General features: G+C 40.7%; 1 protein-coding gene across 8 annotated transcripts in view; it reads left to right on the forward strand.

Moving 5' to 3' along the window:
* The window catches only part of PLCH2 (phospholipase C eta 2), a 924207-nt gene extending 911963 nt beyond the window's left edge, over nt 1-12244 (forward strand). For 2 of the 8 annotated variants that reach the window (XM_040325912.1, XM_040325915.1), the window contains 3 exons: nt 2283-3345; nt 5782-5810; nt 9811-9898. In XM_040325912.1, coding sequence (XP_040181846.1) covers nt 2283-3345; nt 5782-5792 — 1074 coding nt within the window. In that variant the 3' untranslated portion in view covers nt 5793-5810; nt 9811-9898. Of the gene's footprint in view, nt 1-2282; nt 3346-5781; nt 5811-9810 lie in introns of all 8 variants that reach the window. The other 6 variants (XM_040325910.1, XM_040325911.1, XM_040325908.1 and 3 more) reach the window with 4 other exon arrangements.
* The last annotated feature ends 7642 nt before the right edge of the window (nt 12245-19886 follow it).

Raw genomic sequence — 19886 nt, forward strand, 5'->3', positions numbered from 1 at the left:
GACTATCTAAAAATACATGGGATAATGTATGGTCAGGTTTTGGCTTAACTTATACAGGGGCTGCATGTTTTGTGCTCACATGAGTTCAGTGCTGCATATAAATCATCATTCGTGGAAAATATAACTCAAACAGATTTTAATAGCATTCTTTTCTTCTTGGTATATGACTGCAGTTACCATGCAGGAATAATCTAAATACTGTAATATTTTCAGTGCTTGGATCTACAATGGCAGCTTTCAATGGTTTGTTAAAAAGGCAGAGGTAAAAGCATACTTTAAAAAAAATCTAGTTTTTGAATTGGCTATCCTTTATTAATACTGCAAATTGTGAATTTAAATAAATTAACACATCTATTTTGCAACTATTTCCACGTGTATATTTTTCTAGTGCACATTAGGGGAAATAAAGAATGTAAATGGTTGCTATATGCAATACCTCCATCCATTTTTACTCTTGGTAATACAAGAAAAATTCAGGATGGAAAGGCTCTTAATCCATTTTGAGGAGATGTGTAAGAAATCAGCAGGTTACAATGTGGCTGCATGGCCTGTGGCAAGACATACACCTCTGCTTTATAGTAACTCAAGACAAAAATGTTTGGGGCTAAGAAAATTAAAGCCCAACTCCAGACAAAATATGACACCCCCTTCCCCCTTGTTGAGGTATATTTCTCTAAACCCACCTTCTGGGTTTTTACTGGAGCCACTTCCAGGTGCGGGGCCACCACTGTCCCTGACAGACCCCTTATACTACTATCGCACTTCTTCTGGATCCTGCCACTGAACAGCCAAAATTAAGTGTCCACGTCATGCATGCAATTAACATGGACACTCCAAGGGCCATTCCTCATGGACACAAAAAAAACTCTGGAATGGAGCATCAAATAACTGCAGTTTTAGGTAAGTAAAAGGAGTATTTAGATTTTTTTGTTTTATGCCAGCCATTAGTTAAAGGGGGGTGGGAGGAGGGTTCATGTTTTGCCCAGAGTTGGCCTTTAACATTTGAAATGTCTAAACTATAGCTTTAAGCTTAAAATGGATGTAAACCCAATTCATGAAATTTGAGCTGGGCACATAAATCTGTGGTGTTTTTTTATCTCTCTTCAAAGAGCTAAGTCCCATAGCTGTCTCTTCCTTCGTAGCTCTGTTATCAGCCTGATAATTTCTCACACTTTCTCCGGGATGGGAGATAGAAGTGTGTGTCGGAGGAGGTTGCTATAAATAGATTAGCAGTCAGCTTGCCGTCTAGGAGCAGAGCTGTGTACATTCCTTTCTTCCTTTGCCTATGAGGAGAGGGGGTGTGTGCCTTTCCTCCAGTCAGCTGTCTTGGCTGTATGCCCAGGCTTCACTGCAGTACTAACCAGGAAAAGAAAAACTTTAACACGATCCGCACTTTCTAAAGGATATATTCCGCTGAAGACAGCAGATATACATGGAGGACTTGTATAGGGAGATTTGTTTTATCTCTGTGTATCATCTGAGGCTGTTCACTTCACTGGGTATATGTGAGGGTTTACATCCATTTTAATCATATATAAAAAGGGTTTTTGATATAATTTCTAATTAGAATTCAATTCATGTTTGGAGCCTCGCTCACTTCTTATTGCCACCAAATAATTTGTTAGGTGTCAGTTCTTTTTAGATGACCTATTTGCAACTACATGGTTTGCCATAGTTTAACTTCTCTCTAGAATAGAACCGTTTTCTACTTACTGGATGATAACATCTTGATTGTCTTCCTATATTTAACCTACTTAAACACTAGGCATGATCCTTTAGGTTCTCCTGAACTTTTGTAATGCAACCAGCTTTAGAAATGACACAACACTAACAATACATTCTGTTGATAAGCTTTGACATACCTCTTCCAGAAGACTGATAGTTGTTCCTAGCTATGATACCCTACCTTGTCTACTATATTTTAAACTTCAACATGCTTGCTCATTCAGTAAGTATTTAGGAGCTTTATGGACCTTGGATATAGTTTGCCGCCTAGAAAAAATACACAGAATAAAAAAAAAGAGACAACATTGTGGACAAAATTTTATTTACTTTACATAAACTTATAGTTTTAATGCCATATCATAAACGTATTGTATTTGGTGTCCCCTTTTTTCTTATAGCTGTACAATGTGTTTTTGTTTTTATAATTTTGGTTCCAGTTTTGTTAACCAAAAATGATCACCTACATGTGGCAGAAACATGAACATCATCATACTCTATTCATGTTGTGCAAGCAATTCCTAATTATTCTTTTTTTCCTCTGACTGCTTTCCATTCAGGTCAAACAGGCCGTGGGCTTAAAAGGACTGTTTCTGAGAAATCCAAAGCAAGCGTCTCTGGACAGTCATGCTGCTGGGCAGCTTCATCGGAAACATTCCATTAGTAGTCACATATTGAGAAGAACCGCCAGTGCTCCAACTAAAGGCCAGCAAAAACACAAAAAGGGCTTTCCAGAAATTGCCATTGATTCCAAAGACAACAGTTCCGAAGGGGCTAGCGAAGATAGAGAGACGGATGATTCCTCTATACCACGCTTTGATAAAGAGGCTGAAAGTGCTTCTCCGATTCTACCATCTAGGGACGGTAGTCCCACGGAAATGCACAGCAAGGGTTTGAAAGGTAAGAGTTGTAGCTCTAGTAAAAGCAAAGGCCATGTTCGTATCTCTAGGGGAACGACATTCAGCGAATCATTTCGGAGATCTGAAAAAGTCCCCCATCATAACAGCCCTTCTCATAAAATGGGTGTGTTCGCACGTTGCTCAATGAATGGTTCAGGTAGGATCGGAATGGCCACCAACTGTATGAAATGCATGATTGGCTCTAAAGAGAGCCCAGATCTAGACTGTAAGTGGAATGATAATACCAGCACCAAGCCTATTATACATGACATTAAAGCTCGCGAACATTATAGCAGTGTGCAAGAAGAAAGGTTAGAATTGAAATATTATGGTATTACAGATCAGCCAAGGCGGCAACAGACAGACTTATTATCCCTCAGTGACCATGGGAATGCCAATGATCCACCCCGAAATTCACAGTCTATTGTTATTCCGGGAAAGAAAAATGGAGACTCTAAATGTGCTGGGATAAAAAGTAATCCTAGACAGAGGTGGCAATGCCAAACAGGTGGCAGGTATGGAAGTACTGTCAATTTGGTACCTGTCGGCAGTGGTTCAGTTTCCTCTAGCTCCAGCAGCCTAGAGAGTATTGGAAGTCCCGAACAGTCTATGGGCTGGCATGAAAATTCTCGAAGGCAAATGGGCACCCTTCAAAGGGAAATGAATGCCTTGTTCGTCCAAAAGTTGGAGGAAATTCGAAGTAAATCCCCTATATTCTTTACTGGTAAGATACATATTGTGTCCCGCTATAACTTTTGTAGAACATCAGTCACAACATAGAATTCTCTTAGTTTCCTCATTCAGTGTTGTGGTTTTAGTCTGCAGACATTAGTTCCATGAGTCTAGTCGCAGCATTGGTGTAATGTACATTTTCGATGTCTTTGCTGTGTGTCTGTGTGTGTTGCTTATATGTCACGTGATGTTCTTTTTCCAGTTAGAGTATTTTAATTTATTTACCTATATAAGCTATATATAGGTATACAATATATAACCCAATATCAATAAAATTTAACGGGTAACTTGATGAAAATTGCATTATACTCAATATGTTTTGCATCCAACTGTACAAAAAAGTGGCAACCACCCCAATCCACAACAGAATTCTGCCTGAAGGTGCACATGGAATGACAATACACAACACAGACAAAAGGCCCCACCATGGGACCCCCTCACACTCCATGGCCCCAACTCCAAACCCCCAGGGCTCTAACAACAGGAGCACATACAAGAATGGACAGACAAAGGGCAGGCATGCCGGGAGGGAGCCCCCCTAAAGGCACAGGGATGCACATGACACCCAGTGCATCCAATCTACCCAATTGCACAAAAAAGTGGCAACCACCCCAACTCACAACTGGCCACTGCAGCAAGGCGAACACGGAAGGAAAATGCACACCACAGAAAAAAGACCTCCCAGCACACAGACCAGCCAGCCGACAAAACAACCAATCCAGCCCCACCCAACAGTCTACGCAAAAAAACAGAGGGTTTCTCCTGCAAATACATGTGCAAAAGCTGCAGCACCCACGCCAAGGGTCCCCCACACATACCCCGGCCTCAACCCCAAACCGCCAGAGCCCTCTTGGCAAGAGCACACACTAGAACATACAGACCAAGGGCAGACATGCCCGGAGGGAGCCCCCCAAAGGCACAGAGATGCACATGTCTCCCAGCAAAAACACAAGGGCAGCGTAAGCAGCCAGCATGCCCCCGCACCCAGTCCACCCAACGGCACAAAAAAGTGACGGAGCGAACACAAGAATGGATAGACCAGGGGTCTCAAACTGGTGCCCCCCAGCTGTTGTGGAACTAAAAGTCTCATCATGCCTCTGCCAGAAGGAGTCCTTCTTGTAACTGTCAGCCTTGCAATCATGGGACTTGTAGCTTCCCAACAGCTGGAGGGCCACCAGTTTGAGACCCCTGGGGCAGAATAAGGTATGTAAGCTTTAGAACATTAGTAATTGATGGGGTGCCTGTAGACACTAAGTAAAAGATGGATCTCTAAAAAAAAAATCGAACTCCCCTCTCGCACTTTCCTGAGTTTGCCAGTACATTCCTAGCCAAAAGTTGGCTTGGCCTGGCCTGCAATGGTTTCATGTGCAACTCTTGACAAGCAGATGCAGCACATGAGTGAAGCATTTTTAACACTTCTCATCACCACTTGGAGAGGCCCTAAAAACCTTATCTTCTCTTAAACATCATATGCTAGATCAGGGGCAAAATCAGATCTTTAAACTCCACCCTTCCTAGAGTGATTCCATGTGACACACAAACTCCTGCGCACGGGTGGATTGTCCGACTGTTAGTCAATATTCCACATGGGAATTACCACAAAAATCAAAACTGGTAACAGAGAGGCCTTGCAGCCCTTCAGGCACGGGGAACATCCTAGCAGAGAAGAAAAAGAGAGGCACACCAGCCTTGTGTATTACCGTTTGACAGTTTAATAAATAAGAAAACACAAAACTACTCACAAATGAGATAGTGTAAAAGGCTTGTCAACAACGGTATGGTGATGAATACCCCTCGAGCCACAATCCCGGATGGGGGGGGGGGAAAGAGGTGTGTCACTGCCGGCTGACGTGTTTCAAGGCTACAGAGGCCTCTTCATCAGAGCTCAGCAGTACCGGTACTGCTGAGCTCTGATGGAAGAGGCCTCTGTAGCCTTGAAACGCGTCAGCCGGCAGTGACGCACCTCTTTCCCCCCCCCATCCGGGATTGTGGCTCGAGGGGTATTCATCACCATACCGTTGTTGACAAGCCTTTTACACTATCTCGTTTGTGAGTAGTTTTATGTTTTCTTATTTATTTATTAAACTGTCAAACGGTAATACATGAGGCTGGTGCGCCTTTCTTTTTCTTCTCTTTGAGTGATTCCATGTGCCTATCCTAGAAAAACAATAAACTTCCATAGGATGAGATTAGTTTCTGTTGGTTACAATGCCCTTTCTACAGTTTTTACCAGTTTTTGTATCCAACCCTCTTCCTTATTTTACTCTCAATCTTACAAATACTCTGACTGGAGGACATTAGACTGTGATGTAGCAGTACCTGTTTGTTGTATGGACTCTATGTTCAAATTAAAGTTCCTTTATTCCTTTCCTCACTAACTACTGTCATGTGTTCTGCCTTTTCACTTGTATTTTCCTCAACTCTCTAGTAAAAGACTGAAAGGACAAGCCAGATAAGGTAACAAACTGTTACTGAGTTACAAGCCATGTGTAAGATGGCCTTTTGTGTGATGTTTTGTCAATACCTCTTAAATATCTAAAAAAGAATGTTTTTTTTTTACTTCAGTATGAAGATCAAAAATCAACATGACTTTAATATCTATAACCCAAACAACTTTGAAGTGAACCTGTCCCCAATTTTAAACTTTGAAAAAGCTGACAACACTAGGCACCTGCTTTTACTTCTATTGGTTAGAAAAACTTACAATTTAGTTTTACTTTGCTAGGGGGCCTTACTTCTGGTCTAGGTTCCACATGCTTTTTTATACTGTACTCTGTCAAATAAAACTGCCCTAAAGAGACCTTTGTGACCTTGCTTATTCAAAGCTACAAGGTATGAGCAAAGTCCACCCTGACCATTTTATTCTTGCCTCTCCAGCACTCCTCTGACATGCCTTCCTCGGTCACAACTGCTACAAAAATATACAATGTTGTCTTGTGTCTGAGCTTGGATGAACTGGTGACATTACCCCCTCGATATTGATATAGTTTGGCCCTAGTACGCACTGCGTCGTGGGAGGTGGTAACATGGCCTCCCTTCCTAAGAGGAAAACCACTTATTTTGCAGTGGTGGCCATAATTGAATGTGAATTGGTTGGGGGGGGGGGTGCTTTAGAGGTGAGTAAAAGATGGTGGAGGATTGACTTGGAAGTAGTACAGGGCTTAGGGAATGAAGTCAGGCCTGCTGGACCCCTAGCAACAGATAGAACTAAATAAAGAGGCCCCACAAAATAGACTTTCAGGGTGCTAAAGCCAATATTTGAAGGTGGTGTGGGGGACTGCTTTAGAGGTGAGTAAAAGAAGGTGGAGGATTGGCTTGATAGTAGGACAGGGCTTAGGCCCTCAAGTCAGGCAACAAATGGTTCTAAATAAGGAGACCCCTTATTTGCTAAAGCCAATAGCAGACAAGACATTCTGTTTTAAATGTTTAAAATGGGGGTGGGTTTGCTTTAGGTTTTACCTTGCTTTATCCAAATCCTACCTTCATGTTATATACTGTACAGTACATTGGCTATTATATGGCAGACCATTTTCCTTTTTGTACTAAGACAATGTCATCAGAATAAGTGTTATGAATAATTTGGAATGTTCTGTTAAAGCTGAACTCTAGTCAAACATAAGATATAAAAATGAATAGCACATTAGAAGATCCGAAAACCAGCTTTTGCTGCAATATTCACCTTTGGTCAAGAAATTTCCCCATCAGTATTATTTTCTGCCCCCAGATATGCATAGTCTATGGCCAACTTCATTAAACCCTCTTTTTTTGTTTTTGAGCTTGGGTTGTCCTGAACCTGCCCCAGCTGTTGACTGGAGAGTGAAAGGGAAAGCAAGACAATGATGAGCCAATCTTCTTGTCAGCACATGATCTGGTGGTCTCCTGTACAGGGATTGTAAGAGGCTGATGCCAGATCATACTCAAATACCATTTGCAATTAAAAATGCATTTATTAATGTATTAATGATTTTATAATGTCATTTATTATAGACTTTTATATCTGTCTGGAATTCGGCTTTAATTTTTGTGGGTAGAAGTGCATTAAATCAATAATTGTAGACCTTATCATTTTGAGAAGTTTAGTGTTTCTGTAACAAAAGATACGTATAAGCAATAAGGAAGAATAGCATAATGTCAGGTATATTATCAGGAGGGACAAGCAGAACAATTCCATGCAATATAAATTCTAGCATGAAAATTAATGGTTATTAAAAAACTCAAGTGACCATTGAATGCTATTATCAAAGTTTCAACAGCTGGACATTTTCAAGACACTAGTAAAACTCAAATGTTGGAACTATTTGTTTTAGGAAGCCAATATGTAGATACATAAGAGGTATTGCCTAAAGTTGACTTCTCCAGCTGGCCACACTTATTCCTCTCTGATTGTACAATCAAATTTACCAACTACTCTAATGTAGAGGGTCTAGCTGAGTGATAATTGAATGAATGGTTTCAATAGGCCCTCACTCAGTTTTTCATACATTTAAATGAGCTTGTAAAGAGATTGTACTGCCAGATTTTAACATGTCTGACCAGCGCCAGTCTGTTTTTCCAAATAAACTCTGCTACCAAATCTTGTCTTGAAATTATGCATGCATGAAGAATGTGTGGCCTGTGTTTGCATGTTGTGTGTTCAGTGAAGTAGCATGTGCTTGTTTATTCCCGATTGATTAGACCTATTACGGACAGAGACCATTCATGATGTTTTGTAAATATGTACTATCTATTGTTCAACAGCATGTTCACTTTATACTAAAGTCCTTTATGGTGCCATTAAACTGGCTCTTACAAGATATGGTATTGAGTATTGTGTCAGAGCTTTGTGAATAAAGGTTGGTTATAATTAGGGATGAGCGGAACACCCCCAGGTTTGGTTCGCTGCAGAACATGCGAACAGGCAAAAAATGTATTCGAACACCGTTAAAGTCTGGGGGACACAAACGTGCTAATTTTAAAGGTTAATATGCAAGTTATTGTTATAAAAAGTGTTTGGGGACCTGGGTCCTGCCCCAGGGGACATGTATCAATGCAAAAATGTTTTAAAAATGGCAGTTTTTCTGGAGCAGTGGTTTTAATAATGCTTAAAATGAAACCATAAAAGTGAAATATTCCTTTAAATTTCGTACCTGGGGGGTGTCTATAGCATTTCTGTAAAGTGGCAAATGTTTCACATGTTTAGAACAGTCCCTGCACAAAATGACATTTTCTAAAGGAAAAAAAGTCATTTAAAACTACTAATGAATTGTCGGGTCCCGGCAATACAGATAAAAGTCATTGAAAAAAACGCCATGGGTTTCCCCCCCCCCCCAGTCCATTACCAGGCTCTTTGGGTCTGGTATGACTATTAGGGGGGTTTCTCGTGGTGTCAGAGGGGGGGCGGGGTCACCTGTGGCGCCACAGGAAAACCGCCAGAAACCCTGTTGCAACAGAGGGAGGCGGGGTCCCCTGTGCACGTGACGTGTGGCCCCACCCTCGCCTATTTAAGAGCTGTCACGGCGGGTCTTGCGTCATTCGGCCGGTGTCTCCCATGGAGGCAGAATCGATCGTGGCAGCTGGTATCGCCGGGTCGTGGAAGGATTACATTGCTTGAATTTTTTTTTATTAATTGCAATGCAATTGGGTATTAATTTAAGTGAATTTTCACCACATTTTCTTAAAGGTTCCTTGCAAAGTGAAAATGCCCTTGCAAAATGAACAGCCTGTTTGCATTTTTGTAGATCAACCCAAGTGACAGAAATGAACTAGCTTTGTCAGGACTTCCCATTATCCATACAGTTTTTAGTTTGAACTCTGCACTTGTTATAGTTTATGGTTTACATCAGTGGTTTCAACATGGACTCTGGTCTCTACCGCCAGATGTGGACCTTGTGTGTTAAGCTCAGTTCAAATTAAAATCTTGTGCCAAACCGGTTTTAATTAATAATAATGTAATGTGCACATAGGGCCCCTGCCTCAATGCAATTTAGTGACACTGTCATCTTGAGAAAGGGACCCTGTGTTGGCACAAAAATATTGTAAACTATTATATATGCAGAAATATCTAATCAAGTTATTTGATGTTGTGGTCAGGACACATTTCCAGTTCATACACGTTTTTTTGTTTTTACATACTAATTGAAAGTGGGATTCCACCCTGGAGTGGAGAAGGATTAGATCCTTTATTTTATTGATCTCCGGTGGAAAGATGTCCCTAACTTTCTGTTCATGTGGCACACAGAGTTACCCTCATTTTTTCTGGGGTGCCTTCTCTATAAATACCGTTAAAATGCCTTCATGTTTTTCCACATTCACAAATGAGATATGGAAGACCTACTGAAAACAATCACTTGCACCATAATTCACTCAGTGTCCTATAGGGTTGGGGTAAAACTTTGGCAACACTTTGCCACTAAAATGATATTTGTTGTATATATATATTTAAAAATGGTTAATTGATAATTTTGTTTTTTGCTTTCAGATGCCAGACAAATCTCAATATGTAGGTCGGTCTCTTCTTTATGCAGTCTTGAAACCATTACAGAAGAACCCACCTTTGCCAAGGAAATACCTTTTTCTGATTCAAAAGTTAACCAACCTGCTGCCTCAGTCAAAAATTATGGCAGTAAAGTGTGTGATGAACCCACAGGATCTCATTCTGAATGTCCTAACGCAGCAAGTACCTCCAATAACATGCATGGAATAAACAATGAACTTGCTGCAGGTAAAATATCAACAGCATCCTGTGGTACATCCACATATACCAACAACAACACAGAAAGACTGTGCAAGGAAAAGAATGGAAATATACTCACCATCACAAATGGAAAACATGAAACCATAATTACCTTTAATTCTGCCAATATGAAACCAGGAATGTCTTTATTAGCAGATGTTGCAAAGGATACGGCCAAATATTGTCACGTAAAAGAGACCATAGCAGAGCAATTCTTACATCAAAGCAACAGCACTACAGATGCAAACAAAATCAGTAGGCTTCCTGAAAAGCAGATACTGAACAACCCAGTAAAACATTCATTATCTTCTACAGGTCAGAGGCTGCAAGTTGACCGTATAAGCCAACAACCATCCATGGCCAGGGTTGGTCCACCTGTAGCTGTGAGAAGAACAAAAAGTGAAGGTCATGTTATTAAAAACAGCTCAGCCTTAAACTTGAATTCTGTGTGTCAGTCTCCGGTGGCAGAGGTTTATTCTGATGCCACCATGAATGATAAGATTTGGAGCAAACTAGAGTGTAATAGTCATAGAGACAGCATGTCTTCGTCTTCCAGTAAATCCTCTAACGACACAGTGATTGATCTCTCTTTGCCCAATTTAGCACAGAAAAGCTTGTTGGATCTTGATATATCTGATGATAACTTTGAAAGCATTCATTTAAAAAACATTAGACCAAGATCAGCAACAACTTTAGCTCGAGAGATTTCCTTAGGAGTAACTAAAAGCAAATCAAACCCAAATTTATTGTCCAACAACAGAGCAATAGGTGAACTTTGTCCAAGACCTCTGGCCAGAAATCCTGAAGAGGTACTGCCGCCTCTACCAAGACGAAACACCTGGAATAGACTCTATGTGGAGAGTCTCAAAAAAACAGCTAGCAAGTCTAACCCCAATAACAAAACATCCACTAATCAGTCAATGTCTAAAAGTCTTGGAGACTTGACCTCGGATGATATTACATGCAACTTTGAAAGCAAGTATAGGAGCATTAGCAGAAGCTTTATTACAAGATCGCAGAGAGTGCAGAGAAGACCAAATGGTACAAAAGCTTCTAGTAAGTCTACAGATTCTCTCACAGAGCAACTGAAGAAGCTAACAAGTTTTGAGAAAGAAAATGATATAACATCCCCTACTGAATTTCAGCCAGTTCAGTATGAGGATGACAGTATGAATTTTCTTCGGAGGACATCCTCCAGAAGTCAAAGCAGAGTACGGTACATTGCCAATAGAGCAAAGCAGGCCCAAGAACGTCAAAGACTCCAGAATCTAGTAAACAACAATTCCATAGAAGAAAGGGGTAACCCAGAAGGAGCTTGTGCAATAACCAAAGGGTACTGTATGGATTCCATTTCACCTTCCCAGTATACATCAGAATCTTTGGGCAAGTCTGGACCATAATATAGTGCTGTGACTAAAACCTACGTACCTTTTTATATTCATGTAACCATGCATATGATAAATTTGTCCACGCAAGAAATACCTCGCAGGGGAAAAAATATATATCTTTCGTTTTTGGGACTTATTTGGACTGCTAACATTATAAAGCACTTAAAAGTACTGTATATATTTTTAAAATGATTGGTTTACACTGGGTTTGCAATATCCCCTTACCCTCCCCATTGCTTTTGGTTTTGTCCATCAGTCTGCGCAGAACTTGCTTCTCTTCAAACACCCATGCCATTCAGAAGAGAACATTCCTTGTCCCACATACAGTATGATAAACTTTTTCTGCACTGCTTTACCAATGTGAAATGTGCTATTTTTAAATCGCTGCTGTATATAGCACTTTTAAAGTACAATTTTATTTTTTTTGCACTGCCATATACAGTTTTTCAAATAATATGGTATGTTTTAAACAAAATAACATTTTAACTCTCTTCCTAATGTATTATTGATGTAAAACAAAACCTTTTATGTTTTCGTCTACATTTTTCATTTTTAGTTTTTTGCAAAATTTCATTTGTAATGTTGTCCTGGATGTGCATTTTAGAACTATGGTCATAATAACGTTACTTCATTCTTTTTGTTTTTCCTGTTGGAAAGTCATTTACATTGTCAGATTTTTTTTAATTTTGTTAATTTTATTCTTTGGTTATACTAATCTTCATGACAGTAAACATTTTAACAAAATGTTTGTAAGCCACCAAAATCTATTGAATAAAATTATTTAACCGTAAGATATTTATTTGTTCATTTTAAGAGTCAAAAAAACATATGGCTATGAAATGAGATGCTCCATACAGAGAAATAGATATTTTTGCAGCAAAGGTATTCCATGACCTTAAAAACAACATATTCCAGTAGGGGTTCACAAAACCGCTCTACTACAGCAGTGTTTCTCAACCTTTTTTCAGTCAAGGCACCCTTTAAAATTATAGACAATCTTGAGGCACCCTCCAAAATTATGGACGCCTCATTCTAATAGTTTTACATAATGCAGCAACATCAATACACAGAAAACAGAAAGAACCCCAGGGGATGGTGCGGGCAGGAAGCCAAAACAGGATACCGTGAGAGTACAAAAAGTATCTAAAAGTATAGATTTGATTATTATATCTATCTTTTACATTTTGTACTCTTTCACAGTATCCTGTTTTGGCTATCTGCCCGCACCATCCCAAGTGACAATAATTAAATCTTCCAGTACTGTAGTGGTCTTGTTCCAAATAACAAGGGGGTTGTTAAAAAAAATTATATATATATATATATATATATACTGTATTTATTGGCAACACTCGCTTTTTTACCCTGAAAATAGAGGGTTAACTGTGCCTGCATGGTATATGCAGGGGGCTGTGGAAAGCTTTTTCCTGAAAGCTTTTTCCTGAATTTCTCACTTCCTTGCCCCCATCATCCGAGCCATTCTGGCTGGGGTTAGTCAGCCAGAACAGCTTACTGAGGAGGAACAGGAAGTGAGAAATTCAGACAAAGAAAAAAAACATTTAGAAGGGAAATCGAAAGAAAAGATAAGTGAACCAACAATGCACTAGCTTAAAGAAACCTATTTAGAAAATAAAAAACGAACCTTTACAACCCCTTTGATCAAGCCAGTTCCTCTACTACTTCTGTCTCGTGTACAAAATGATCCCCCAAATCATTGTTAGTTCAATTTTATTTATGTGAAGATATATATATATATATATATATATATATAACTTTTACAACCCTATTCAAGCCTAATAAAGTGACGGCCCCTGATGGTATCTATTCCTAAGAGAATTAGAGTTCTAAGAGAAGGTATAATTGTCGGTCTATTGACAGATCTCTTTTTAATCAATCTTTCAACAGGAGAACCTCCCTATTACTGTTGGACAGCTAATGTTGCACCTATTCACAGGAAGGGTAGCATGGTAGAAGCTGGAAACTACAGGCCAGTGAGTTTAATATCTGTAGTCAAGCTTATGGAATCGCTCCTAAAAAGGATCATTGATCACTTAAAAACACACAACTTGCTGGCCCCATAACAGCGTAGCTTTACTGAGGGCAGATCATGTCAGCCTAATCTGACTGCATCTTTATTTCAGCCAAGTATTTAATACAGTTCCACATAATGATCTAATAAAAAAAGTTGTACAAGCTAAGACTTGACTCTTGGGTGGTTCCGTGGCTATGCAGTTGGCTAAAGGATAAATCCCAGAGTAGGGTTGTAAATCATGGCTGGATCAAGAGAGGTGCTGGGGGCTGCCTAGGGGAGTAATTGGTGAGTGCAGGAATACCCCCCTTCCCTTGGCATTTGCAGATGTCCATCCCTCTTTTATGACCATCAAGATTGGCCACTATTAATCCAAATCAATAGGGAATTCCTACTTTTAAGTGCTAATGACTTAGTTAAGTAACCTATAGCAACCATTTGGAATCAATCTTGAACAAGTTAACTTCAGGAAAGTGAATTCTGAATCAAGAGGGGTGCTGGGGGCTGTCTGGGGAGTAATTGGTGAGTGCAGGAATATGACTGAAAATGACTGTTGGTCCTCTGAAAAGCAATTCACTCCTAAACTACAATCGCAGCACCGGAGCCCACTATACCTGGAAATTACGGGAGCGATGTGGCCGGACTAGTGTACGGGGACAGCAGCAGGGGCTTTAATCGAAGGTGAGTATTTTCTAATGAGGTAGGATGATTTTTTTTTTTAGTGGAGGAGGTTTACAACCACTTTAAACCAAAATTGCCAGAGACGAGGCATTTTGCATTTTGCCTTTTCATGCGTTGGAACTGTAATGGAATATCCACCCAACACAGTCACACCACATCTAGTGTGAATGTACCCCAAAGGGGAGCAGTAAAACCACAGCTCAACTGCATAATTTTACCCCCCCAAGCGCACATGTGAAGGAGTCCTGAGAAAAAAGCCCAGATGCAGAGTCTCCTTTCTCCCTCTCACCCTGACTGCTGCAACCTATACCCTGTGTTTACATTACCTAAGCTGGCCATCGTTTGATCAAAATGTTACCAGTTCAGCAGGGAGCAGATGAATTTCAGTCCATGTATGGCCATTTTTTGCTTGACAGAAGTTAGTCTAACGATCGAATTTTGTTTAACGGGAATGTATGTAAACTTTTCACGATCATTAGCTGCAGCCACTGATCAGTGTAATCTTATAATGGAGGTGTCCCCACTGTCAGAATACAATAGCACTAGGATTACTCCTATCCCCCTTGCTTGAGAGATTTTGTTATACTTGTTTTTATGGTAAAGCCAGCAGATATTGTTTATATATTATTTATACTTTTTATTCTCTTAGGCCCAGATTCAAAAAGCAATTGTGCCTGCGTAACCATAGTTACGCAGCGCAATTGCTTACTTGCCCCGGCGTAACGAGTTCTCCTGATTCAGAGAGCTCGTTACGCCGACTGCAGCCTAAGATATGCGTGGCATAAGGCTCTTATGCCCTCATATCTTAGGCTGCATTCTTACGTTGGCCGCTAGGTGGCGTTCCCGTTGTGGTCAGCGTATAGTATGCAAATTGCATACTAACGCCGATTCACAACGTTACGCGAGCCCTGCGTATGCAGTTTACGTCGTTTGCATACGTCGGGTTTCGCGTAAGGCTGCACATGCTAAAAGCAGGGGCAGCCAATGCGAAGGATACCCGTCCCCGCGTCGCGAGGTTTGAAATTTACGTAGTTTGCGTAAGTGAATCGTGAATGGAGCTGGACGCCATTCACGTTCACTTTGAAGCAAATGACATCCTTGCGACGTGATTTACCGCAATGCACGTCGGGAAAGTTTCCCGACAGAGCATGCGCTCTATGCTCGGCGCGGGAACACGCCTAATTTAAATTATTCCCGCCCCCTACGGAATCATTTACATTAGGCGCCCTTACGCAGGGCATTTTTGAAGAGCGTCCACGCAAATTACGTGGCTACTGCTTCATGAATGAAGCGTAGCACAAATAATTTGCGTAGGCGCAGGGTAAAAAGGGTACACTGCGCCTCCGTAAGGAGCGCGCAGCTGTACCTGAATCTACCCCTTAGTTTATAATAGAAGTTTGTCATATTTCAGCATGTCGGGAAAAGAATGCACTCTCTTAGTAAATTTTCCATGTTTTGCCCGTAAAAAAAAAGTGTGTGTGGGGGGGTTGGCAACCCTGTCTGGAAAGAGCCAAGTGGGAGTCAAATGGCTACACAATGCAAATAACCCCACACCCACCAGGCATCTTTTTCTTGCTATGTAACCAGCGGGGGCTAGCTAAAGTCTCAGAAAAACACACATTTTGTGCCACGGCTCGCTGAACACATATCACCCTCAGATTAGAAAGGCTAGATCTGGCCCTGTTGTAAATGGCATTCAGAACAGAGTCCAGCCTAAAATTATAAAACTATAACTGAAGGTTTGATGGGTAAGGTATGTCTTTTTGCTGATGATACAAGGGTGTACAATAAGGTTGATATCCCTGGAGGTGTCTATAACATGGAACATGATTTGATATTGCTGGAAGATTGGTCAAAGCAGTTCAATGGTTCTAAATGTAACCTAGTGCACCCAAAGAAAAAAAGATCCCTTGGCAGAGTACAATATTGGGAGTACTGTACTCGGTACTACAGAGGAAAAAGATTTGGAGTACGATATTCAGATTGCAAAATAAGCAAACGTGGCCAGGCAGTGGGTTAAATTAATAGGATTCTAGAATGCATAACTAGAGGGATCGCCAGCAAGAGGATGGAGGTCTGATTCCCCTATATACAGTGCTTCCGGAAAGTATTCACAGCACTTAATTTTTTCCACATTTTGTTATGTTACAGCCTTATTCCGAAATGAATTCATTGTTCTCTTCAAAATTCTACCAATAATACTCCATAATGACAATGTGAAAGAAGTGTTTGAAATATTTGCAATTTTATTAAACATAGAAAATCACATGTACATACGTATTCACAGCCTTTGCTCAATACTTTGTTGATACACCTTAGGCACCAATTACAGCCTCAAGTCTTTTTGAGTATGATGCTACAAGCTTGGCACACCTATTTTTGGGGGGTTTCTCCCATTCTTCTTAGCAGAACCTCTCAAGCTTCATCAGAGTGGATGGGGAGCGTCGGTGCACAGCCATTTTCAGATCTCTCCAGAGATGTTCAATAGGGTTCAAGTCTGAGCTCTAGCTGGGCCACTCAAGGACATTCACAGAGTTGTCCTGTAGCCGCTCCTTTGTTATCTTGGCTCTGTGCTTGGGGTCATTGTCCTGTTGGAAGTTGAACCTTCGCTCCAGTCCGAGGTCCAGAGCGCTCTGGAGCAGGTTTTTATCAAGGATGTTTCTATATATTGCTGCATTCATCTTTCCCTCGATCCTGACTAGTCTCCCAGTTCCTGCTGCTGAAAAACATCCCAACAGCATGATGCTGCCATCACCATGCTTCACTGTAGGGATGGTATTGGCCAGGTAATGAGCGGTGCCTTTTTTCCACCATAAATTGCGCTTGCCATTCAGGCCAAAGAGTTCAATCTTTGTATCATTAGACCAGAGAATTTTGATTCCCATGGTCTGAGAGTCCTTCAGGTGCCTTTTACAAACTCCAGGCGGGCTGTCATGTGCCTTTTACTGAGAAGTGGCTTCTGCCTGGCCACTCTACCGTACAGACCTGATAGAGTGCTATAGAAATGGTTGTTCTTCTTGGTGGTTCTCACCTCATCCACAGAGAAATGCTGGAGCTCTGTCAGAGTGACCATCAAGTTCTTGGTCACCTCCCTGGCTAGGGCCTTTCTCCCCCAATCACTCAGTTTGGCCAGGCGGCCCGCTCTAAGAAGAGTCCTGGTGGTTCCAAACATCTTCCATTTTACAGATTATGGAGTCCACAGCGCTCGTTGGGACCTTCAATGCTGCAGAACTTTTTCTGGACCCTTCCCCAGATCTGTGCCTTGATACAATCCTGTCTCTGAGGTCTACAGACAATTCCCTGGACTTCATGGCCTGGTTTGTGCTCTGACATGAACAGATAACTGTGGGATCTTATATAGACAGGTGCAAGCTTTTCCAAATTATGTCAAATCAACTGAATTAACCACGGGTGGATTCCATAAAGTTGTAGAAACCTCTCAAGGATGATCAATGGAAAGAGGATGCACCTGAGCTCAATTTTCAGTGTCATGGCAAAGGAAGGCTGTGAATACTTTTGTACATGTGATTTATTTTTTTTATATAAATTTGCATAGATTTCGAACAAACTTCTTTCACGTTGTCATTATGGGGTATGGTTTGTAGAATTTTGAGGAAAATAATGAATTTAATACATTTTGGAATACGGCTGTTACATAACAAAATGTGGAAACAGATAGATCTTTAATGAGACCTCATTTAGAATACTGTGTCCAGTTCTACAAAAAGATATTGAAAAGATGCAACGAGTCCAGAGATGGGAAACCAAAACAATGAAAGATTTGAGGACTAAAACATATACAGAGACTTCAGGAACTTTATGTACAGTCTGAAGGAAAGACGAGAAAAGGGAGGGAGACATGATTGAAACCTTTAAAAACATCAAGGAGGCAAGTAACGTTCAGGAGGACAGCATTTGTAATGTTCAAGTGGACAGTTTTTTTTAAGTATGAAGCCAAGATCACGAACACGGGAATATGACTTCAAACGAGCAAGGGGAAAGTTCAAAACTAATCTCAAAAAGTATTACTTTACTAAAAGATAGTTGATGCTTGGAATAGACTTCTAGCAGAGGCAATAAGTCAATCAGCAAGTGGATTAAAACATGCTTGGTACCAACCTAGATCTCTACAATGAAACAAAAGTTGCCCAAAAGAAACAAAATGTATAAATAAAATAAAAAAGGGGGAGGGCAGACTTAATGGACCACTTGACCTTCTTTCTGTCATTACGGTACTCTTCTATGTTTCTTTATATAGTATAGTGTCATGAATTTCTGAAGGTCTGTAGAAAGTATGGACACACACAAGCTATGACACTACTGTTATAGCATACACAGTGAAAAAACAGCCTTACTTTGTTAAATTGCAATTGCTGCTGTTTAATATATTTTTGGGAATTTTGGAGTGCCACATTTTAAGATAAACGGTACAATAGACATTCAGCAAAATAAAAAAATGGCATGTATTCAAACATGTATTTATAGCTCAGAGACATAACACACACAGACTGCCTAATTTCTTCCCTGAGTTATACCTCCTGCACTTGCACTGAACACAGTTTATTTGTATCTATACATATGAGAGGACAGTCCCCCAATCTAGCCATTATTAGATTAACTGGGGAATGATCTTATGTCTATGGGATTCCTCCAATGCCACTGGTTTCCCACTTTTGAGAGTAACATGCAATCTGACAGGTTAGTAAACCTGTCCCGATAGCTATGATTTCCTTTGTTGGGCAAATGATTTTGTAGTGCAAGAACCATTGGTTAAGACAGACAGTCCTCTGTTCTTTGCCTTGACCTTCTTAACTGCCTCAGCCCCTTTGACACCCCAGGCTGAGTGTAAAGCACCAAGTAAACACAGTGAAACACTGAAAGTAATTCCTGATGCCCAATAGTTGTGCTATATCAAAGCATAGGTACCAAATTATTTAGCAAAGGCAATTTTAATATGTTGTCACTCAGTACGATTAATAACCGAACAAATACACATAAATTGTTAATTATGTTAACACAGGTCAGCATGTAGGATGGCTAAAATCAAAGGCTAAGCATAAGAATGACAGGGAGCATCCAGGTCAGCATAAACCGTACCAACACCACCCAAAATGCAACCGTAAACAGTGGAAAAAACTTGATCTATCAAATGGAGCTATACTGCCATTCTGAACTAATGGCTGATATGCTAGGCCCAAACCAACTGGGTAGACACTCTCTTTAACAAGAAGGGGTAAAGGGAACAAAGGGGGATTTATAGAATGGATTATGGGGGGCAGTTCTTAAAGTTGATTGTCTGCCAGCTATCGTCGGCCCCCTTTTAGCAGTGTTGGTGTACTTAATTATAGATTTTTAAGCCTATATGCAGTGATATATGTAGGGGTATAATACAGCTTTTGGCAAAGAATGATGTGGATGGAGTCTGTGACAGTTTGGTGCAACTCTGGCCCAGGGTTGGTAAGATGTCCTGCTATCAGTGGCTTGGTTTCTGTTAACAGTGTAAAGACAGGCTAGTGGCCCTCTCACCAACTTCAGGAGGTGGCAGTGGAAGGGTCTCATTCTGGTGATTCAGTTCAGTCGGCTAAAGTGGAGAGTCAGATGAATTCTCCGGTTTCCCTGCAGCAACAAAGTAATGACAACAGGGCTGGCGGTGCTGTTGAACCACCGGTGACTCCGCTTCCAACCTCGGGCTCGTATCTAGCTGGCTTTGCCTCCTATTTGCGGAT

This window comes from Rana temporaria, chromosome 10, assembly GCF_905171775.1.
Source record: "Rana temporaria chromosome 10, aRanTem1.1, whole genome shotgun sequence".
Lineage (NCBI taxonomy): Eukaryota > Metazoa > Chordata > Amphibia > Anura > Ranidae > Rana > Rana temporaria.